This window comes from Microtus ochrogaster, chromosome 15 (genome assembly GCF_000317375.1).
Source record: "Microtus ochrogaster isolate Prairie Vole_2 chromosome 15, MicOch1.0, whole genome shotgun sequence".
In the NCBI taxonomy this organism is placed as follows: Eukaryota; Metazoa; Chordata; class Mammalia; order Rodentia; family Cricetidae; genus Microtus; species Microtus ochrogaster.
The window spans coordinates 29,169,398-29,177,636 of NC_022017.1; the positions used below are offsets into that span (position 1 = coordinate 29,169,398).

The following is an 8,239-nucleotide window of genomic DNA, read 5'->3' on the forward strand; positions in this document are numbered from 1 at the left end:
GCCACCACACCCAGCATATATTGTATAAGCATACTGGTGCTTTATCTGCACCCCAGAAGAGGGCACAGGATCCCATGGGAACACAGTTACAGATGGGTTGTGACTTGCCATGTGGGTGCTAGGGACTGAACTCAGGACTCCTGGAAGAACAGCTAGTGCTCTTAACCACTGAACTAATTCTCCAGCCCTCCAAGACAAAGGAGGATTTCTGGGGTATGGCCACTGTTCTCAGAGATGCTGTCCAGCCTGGAGCAGCTCAACTGAAGTGTGTGGATAGCAATGAGGCAGGCAGCCTGAGATGTCCCCTGGCTATCCCTGGTTGTCCCTCCTTCATTGCCAGGGCACTTACGTGTTTAAAGCAGCTGACAGGAGCAGCCTTGTAACTGTGGTCCTTCAGGAACTTTCCCCAGTCGAACCCTAAGACAAGAGCTGCAGAGCATAAGGAAGAGCTGAAGTAGGTTATGTACAGGAGCTGAGTTAGAACATGAACCTTGAGGCCCCACTGGGCTCTAGGACAAGTCCCTTTATCACTGCCAATGGCCATCAGGACTGTGGAGCAGAGGGGCATCCAAAGAGAAACTTCTCTCCCTTCATGCCCCACAGAAAGGGGGAATTAAATCAGATCTTATAGGATTAAATTCCCCCTCCTGCACCCGGTCATTGGCACACCTAATTGGCAAGGGTAGGAAGAGTGGCACACGGCTCACCTGGCTGTGCAGTGCTGTTGTGAGAATTAAAATTAAACTAAGCTAAGATCACCCACCTCATGCCCTCTCCATGGTCCTAAGTTCCCGAATGGGTTGATCTCCCACCCTGGGTATGACTAACGACAGCTACTTAACACATGCCTCGACCACGCCTGATGTATTTTTAACATCATTAGCTACCTCTCAATGCTGTACTATGCCGCTCACCACAACCAATCAGGTTAAATGTCAACTGCCCTATGACCTTCTGAGTAATGCCAAGGCTTGTGATACTTGCTTGTGGTTTTCCCTTTATAAATCCTACTCTGTGAATGATCAGGGCCGCTCTCAGTCACCCAAGTGCTGAGTAGCTGCCCAGCTTCAAAGCTGCATCAATAAAGACCCTGTTGTGTTTACACTGGATTCTGGCTCCTGGTGGTTGGTTGTTGGGGAGGGGGGGGTCTCGTGACATGGGGATAACACTGTTCCAGCCTTTTTGAGGTTTTCTTTGTGTAATTTGCTCATTAATCACTATGCTTGGAAAACTGACAGGCCCCTTCCACCTGCTCCACACACCTTGGACCTCTCCTGTACCAGGAAGACAGAAGCCATGGAGACAGAAGCAAAGAGAAAAGAAGCTGCTAACTCTGGTTTCAGGGTTATCACAGACCCAGGTAACTGAGGGCCACCAAGAGAACTGTCTAGGGTCATTTCCACAACATCTAGCAGGAGACAGTTCATGGTGGGCATGGACCCCCAACTTTCCAGCATGTCACCTTTTCTAGTCCATCTTCCTAGGCAAGGCCACCCCAACCCTGGTCCCCATCCCAGGATTCTGTCTTACCATCTTGTCCTGTGGGTGTCCCATCTGCTAGTTGCCCTGTCCCCTGGGCGTGGAGGAAGGCTCCAATTTTGGCAGACCAGGCTGCCTTGTGCAGCACTTTGGCTTTCTTGGTGGGTGGCTTTCCCTGGAGGGCAAGAAGAGAAACAGACAGGCTGACAGATGTGAGTTGGGATCTGTTTCTATTTTGCTTTGTGTGTGTGTGTGTGTGTTTTTTTTTTTTTTTTTTTTTTGAGATATGGTGGCCTGGAATTTTCAACTCTTGTGCCTCTGCCTCCTGATTGCTGGGATTCCAGGCATGTGCCACGACACCAAGTAAGAAAGAGCTTGCTTGGGACTGCTTAGGCCGAGCTCATGGTCTTGGTCCAGTTAATTAACTTTCTCTGGGCTTGAGTTTCTTTTGTAAAACTGATGATGAGCTGGGAGGTGGTGGCAGGCGGATCTCTGTGAGTTCCAGGACAGCCAGAGATACATACACAGAAAACTCAAAAACAAAACAAAACTGATGATGAGCGAGAACACCCAGGGGAGGGTTACAGAAGGCTGGGGTCACCCTGACTTCTCCAGCCTCTCCCTAACATTTCCCCTGCAGGTCCTCTCCATGCCCCCAGCTCCTTGGAGAGCTACAACTGAGTGCTGCAGAGGGGCCAGAAACTCTCTACAACTCTCTACAACTGAGTGCTGCAGAGGGGCCAGAAACTCTCCAAACCCACAGGCAACCTCTGTTCATACGTAACGGCCTGGAGAGTCTACTCCAGAGCATGCTGGGAAGCTTTCATTAGGGCTCAGGGAAAGCTCACTTACACAGGATAACTAAGCGACATGACAAAGGCCGGGAGTCCATTCAACACCCAGCTAAGCAGAGGCACACATGCACTGAGCAGTTCTCAACCTTTCTGAGGGAAGGGAGCGCCAAACAACTATGTCACATGGGTCACATATCAGATCTCTTGCATATCAGACATTTACATTATGATGCATAACAGTAGCAAAATTACAGTTATGAAGTAGCAATAAAAATAATTTTATGGTTGGGGGGGTCACCACAACATGAAGAACTGTCTGGGTCGTGGTGGCACATACCTTTAATACCAGCACTTGGGAGACAAAGGCAGGCAGATCTCTGTGAGTTCTAAGCCAGTCTGGTCTACAGAGCTAGTTCCAGGACAGTCAGGAATACACAGAGAAATCCTGTCTCAACACCCCAACCCTCCCAAAAAAAATGCTGGGTGGTGGTGGCGCACGCCTTTAATCCCACCACTCTCTGTGAATTTGAGGCCAGCCTGGTCTGCAAGAGCGTTCCAAGACATTCCCCAAAGCTAGAGAAACCCTGTCTTGAAAAGCTAAAAACAAAACCAGAACAAAACCAAAAAACCCCAGAAAGAACTGTATTAAATTGAAGCATTAGGAGGGTTGAGAACCATTACCTTAAAGTTTTTGAGCCTTTTAAAATAGGAATTACTGGGCATGGTAGGGCATGCCTTTAATCCCAGCAATAGGGAGGCAGGTGAGAAAAAGGTAGGCAGATCCTTGTGAGTTTGAGATCAGCCTGGTCTACATAGTGAGTTTTAGTTCAGCCGGAGCTATATAGTGCGACCCTGTCTCAAAAATAAAATAAAGGAGCCAAGTGTGGTGGCACACGCCTTTAATTCCAGCACTTCCAAAGCCAGACAGATCTCTGTGAGTTCAAGATCAGCCTGGTCTACAAAGCTAGTTCCAAAACAGCTAGGGCCATTACACAGAGAAGCCCTGTCTCAAAAACAAAAAACCCCAGAAAACCCAAACAAACAAAATTAAATTAAATAGGGGTCTGGTAAGATGGCTCACTGGTTAAGAGGACCCAGGTTTAGTCCCTAGCACCTATATGGCTCACAACTGCCTCAAAGTCTTGAGGTCCCAGGGTACCTGACACCCTCTTTTGATCTTAAAAAAAAAAAAAAGAGAGAATAAAGAAAAGAAAGGAGTGAGTGGCACTTTCTGAGGCAAGGTCTCACGTACCTCGAATGACCACTAGAGATGAGTTCCCCAAACTGACTATGTGTCTGCCTCCAATAACATGATGGCTCGGCTCAGCTCAGCATCTAGGACCCCAAGAAGGACATGAGTGGCTGCTCTCACCTGCAGTCTGGCCAAGATACTGGCTTTCTTGGAGTTGGAGGAGTAGCTCCTGGAACACGAGACACTGCAGAACCTCTTGGTCTTTGAGAAGAAAGCGTCTCTCGTGCCCACGATACCACACATCTCACAGACCGCTAGAAAGAGAAGCCGGCACGTGACTCCAGACATAAGGACTTCAAGTCAGACCAACCCATGGGCTCCTCAGAGTCCAGAGCACTGTGTCAACCATGTGAGTGAGAGGAGGAGGACAGCGCCTGTCGTTCTGTCAGGAGTGAGTCTCGCGACATGCTGCCTCTGCCGTCAGCCCGTCCAGCAGCTGCCACTCCATCTATCCACCTAAGATGGCAAGCGGTTCCTCCTGGGCCTGCAGCAAGAGCCAGTGCTAAGGGGCTGAAAACCCACACGAACACCTGCAGAACCTGGTAACAAGTTTTAGAGAGAGGTAAACTCTTTAGGGACAAGAGAGAGGTGCTGAAGTCACTTAGTATTTGTAGCTCTGTGTTCTCAGGGACAAGTGGACAAGCTGTGTTTCCCTTGACTTCACCGTAGGTCAAACGGTGCTGTGGCCTGGGCCCCAGTGACATGGGCATCTGAAGTGCTTAACCAGCTTCCCAGGGGACCCACCTGCAGCCAGGTCAGGAACCAGCCCCTGGCCCAGAGCCTCTCCCTAGTGATTCCTGCTAGTATTGAAATGCTCAGATTTTGAGAAGGGCGAAAGATGAAAAAATGGGGGGAGAAGTCAAGATGGTTGGAAGGAAACCGGACCCCACCGCCCAGGAGTGCAAGCATGAAGAAACAGGAGGGGCCGTCTGCAGATGGGAGCCTGCCTCTTTCTCAGGACACACTGCTCACACTCTGGGAGTCCTGACACAGGGACTGGCAACCATCAAGATCCACCTCTTCGAAGTCAACTGGCTTTCAGATGATCTCTGACCACTCCCTTCTGCCCACCTCCACATCTGTCCGTCTGTCCATCCTGACCCGAAGGTCACTATCCTGTACGTCTCCCTACAATGTGTTAACTTGTAGTCCATAAGCTGTTTGCAGGGCTGGAGAGATGGCTCAGAAGCTCAGAGCACCGGCTGCTCTTCCTGAGGTCCTGAGTTCAATTCCCAGCCACCACACGGTGGCTCACAACCATCTAAAATGAGATCTGGTGCCCACTTTTGGCCTGCAGGCAATGGAGGCAGAACCCTGCATACATACTATATTTAAAAAAAGCTATGTGTTTGCCACTCTATGGGTCTCACCGCCTTCATACCCTTCATACACTAAGGCAATGGCACCTACCAAGTGCTGAACAGACACAATAGACATGAGGTGTCAGAGAATTATACTAACTAGACTGCAGGACAGGGAATGACCCTCGAGGACAGTCCCTTAGATATCTGCATGGCTCTGCCCACATCACCTGTGTTTGCCCACAAGCTCCCGACTCCCCTCCATCTTTAAGGGCACCATGAAGAAGTCACCTGGCTCAGAACCGCTTCCATCCAGGGAGCGGGTGTTCCCAGGGCTGAGCAAATGCAGAGGTGAGGTGGGAAGCTCCCCGGCTTCCCGGTCTTCATTCTCCGCCTCACTTGACTCCTCTAGATAGGAGCTGCTCTCACTGCCCGCGCTGCTGTTGTAACTTCGGAAGCTGTCGTAGCCCCCGAAGAGTTCCAAGTCATCCTCCTCCTCCTCTTCCATTGGCTCTGAAGACGGCGTCTCCTAGAGGAAGAGGGACATGTGCTTGGCCTGGGAAGAGAATCTGCAGACCTGCTAATCCACCTCGTGTGGGCTGGGAATTTGAACTTTGGTCTTCTGAAAGAGCAGTAAGAGCTTTTAACTGCTGAGCCATCTCTTCAGCTCCCTACAGGATATTTTAATATGGACAAAACAGAATACAGATAGGGGCGCTAGAGAGATGGCTCAGCGGTTAAGAGCACTGGCTGTTCTTCCAGGTGTCCTGAGTTCAATTCCCAGCAACCACATGGTAACTCACAGCCATATGTAGTGAGATTTGGAGCCTTCTTCTGACCTGTAGGCAGACATACAGACAGAACACTGTACACTGTAAGATTTATGTACTTAATAAATCTTAAAGAAGTCAGGTGTGGCGGCATGGGCCTCTAATCTCAGTACTCAGGAGGCAGAGGCAGGTGGATCTTTTTCGAGGCCAGCCTGGTCTACAGACCAAGTTCCAGGATAGGCTCCAAAGATACACAGACAAACCCTGCCTCGAAAAGAAAAGAAAGAAGGGAAAAGATGACACCTAGTCTACCTTAGCATAGCTAACTGCAAGCTGTGGTTTGTGTATGCCTCTGCTCACCACGACCTCTCACATGGGGAGCTTGGGCACAGAGCAAACTTCAGAGAACAATGTCCACTGAATCAATATGGTTCTCACACTACTATAAAGTCAAAAAATTATGCCAGGGATCAGAGCTCTATATAATAATACCGTGGGGAGAGGACTGGAGAGATGGCTCAGTGGTTAAGGCACTGGCGGCTCTTCCAGGAGACTCAGTTCAATTCCAGCAACCATATGACAGCTCACAACTGTCTGTAACTCCAGTTCCAGGGAATCCGACACCCTCACACAGACATGCATGTAGGCAAAACACCAATGCACATAAAATAAATGATAAATCTTAAAAGCCAAAACAATAATACATTATTTAAATTAACTGAATCAGGAGGACTTTAAATTTAAAAAAAAAAGTGGAACTATACTAAACACCTCAAAGGAACTGCCTGGGCAGACAGCATTTGAAACCCATTCTTCCCTGTTCAGTATATGCACACCAAAATGGAGCCCTGGTTGTGCAGGAACTCACACAGTCTGGTAGACCAGACTGGCCTTGAACTCACAGAGATTTACCTGCCTCTGCCTCCACAGTGCTGGGATTAAAGGTGTGTGCTACCACCACCTGGCTCAAAGACACATTTAAGGTCAGCAGCTGTGGTAATCCTGTTACTGCCTAGCACACTGTCCCTTGCAAGTCTAGTCAGTAAACCTATTTTCTTCCTAACAGAGGGGGAGGCAAAGGCAGATAAAAACTGAGACCCAGACTGTCTCAAGGAGGATCTGAGCAGGATGCCACAGGCAGTAATTGCATGGTGGTATGGACCACGGCTTACTCTTAAGCTCGGATCTTAATCAACTACTGATCCTCGGGTCATTTACCTTCTGAGAACCTCAGTCTTCTCACCTGTGACAGAACGTGTTGGCTCACAGAACGTGGGGTACAGATGTGATACTACTTAAAAACCAAGGGTTCGGGGCTGGAGAGATGGCTCAGCGGTTAGGAGCACTGACTGCTCTTCCAGACAACCCAGGTTCAATTCCCAGCACCCACATGGCAGCTTACAACGGTCTATAACTCCTGTTCCAGGGGATCTGACAACTTCACACCAATGCACATAAAATAAAGTTAAATAAATCATAATAAATTATAAAAAAACCCCAGGGTTCAAATACCACCTCTACTGCTTCCTAGCTGTACAATCCACAGCAAGTCAACTCCCATTGTCTCAGCTTCCACTAAACGAGGACAATAACACTTTATAATAATATTTTGGGAAGAAAGGATGACAAAAGTAAACCATGAGAAGAGCGCTCCATAAACGTTGGCCATTATTACTGCGTGGAGAAGGGAAGAGACTTCAAATGGAAGGGGTGGTGGGCAACCGGCTACCGTGTCACGGAACACATGACAAAGTTTTGAAAACTGACACACTTGGTGGCAACCTCTTGCCCGTTGCAGCTGTGTCAACTTCCGGGGGGAACCAACAGGCTCTTTTAAGCCCTCCCTAATACAGATGGTTGTGCCTAAACTGGCAGACAGGCACATGAACGTCCAAGCGTGGAGTAAAAGTCAACTTATATTTCCCTTTACTTCCCTCGTGGAAGCGATAGGCCGCACAATCCCTAAAGCACGAGACCACGAAACCAAGAAGTCAAACAGGTGGTGTCGCAGTTTCGAGCCCCGTTTCCTTGCCCCTGGATGGGGAGGCGTTTCCTTCCTACCTTCTTCAACGGACCGAGCCCACCGCTTAACAGGAGCAAAGACGAACCCGAGTGGTCTCCGGTCGGGACTAAATTTCTTACCTCAGTTTACCAACCCTGCACCTCTCTACCCCCAAGGGATCGCTAAAACAACGCACTGCCGAGTGAGGCCTTCGGGTTCCCTTTCCCGGAGGGGCTAAGCCCTCTCCCTCTTACCTCAGTGCCCCGCGATTTCTCCATGGTGCCAAATTCACCAGGTGCAGGAAGCCATATTGCCCTCGCTGCTGACCAAGAGTGTGCTCACTGGCTACTGCGCCTGAGCTGTGGACCAATCACACCATAGGAAATAGGAAAAGCCGGTTCCGCGCTCGCTCGCACCCCGCCTTCAACATGGAGGGGTTGGGTTGCCCGGGTGGTGATGGGAGTTGTAGTTTTATCCGGCGTGCACTAGAAGGGGCGCTGCCTTAGCAACGCATAAAACTCCTGGAGGCTGCTTCTCTGTCTGTGTCTGCCAACTTTAAACCCTTCTCAGTACCTAGGATGGACGCGTCCAGGCACCAGGCAACACTTCGCATCGTCCCTAGGGAGGAAGTAAAGGTGCTT

At 49.5% G+C, this 8,239-nt stretch overlaps 1 protein-coding gene across 2 annotated transcripts in view; it reads right to left on the bottom strand.

The window, feature by feature from the left end:
* The window catches only part of L3mbtl2 (L3MBTL2, polycomb repressive complex 1 subunit), a 20,319-nt gene extending 12,366 nt beyond the window's left edge, over nt 1-7,953 (bottom strand). For both annotated transcript variants that reach the window (XM_005354489.3, XM_013348880.2), the window contains exons 1-5: nt 7,853-7,953; nt 5,118-5,355; nt 3,646-3,779; nt 1,531-1,654; nt 350-429 (exon numbers count right to left, since the gene is read on the bottom strand). In XM_005354489.3, coding sequence (XP_005354546.1) covers nt 350-429; nt 1,531-1,654; nt 3,646-3,779; nt 5,118-5,355; nt 7,853-7,876 — 600 coding nt within the window. In that variant the 5' untranslated portion in view covers nt 7,877-7,953. The remainder of the gene's footprint in view (nt 1-349; nt 430-1,530; nt 1,655-3,645; nt 3,780-5,117; nt 5,356-7,852) is intronic.
* Nucleotides 7,954-8,239: the final 286 nt, after the last annotated feature.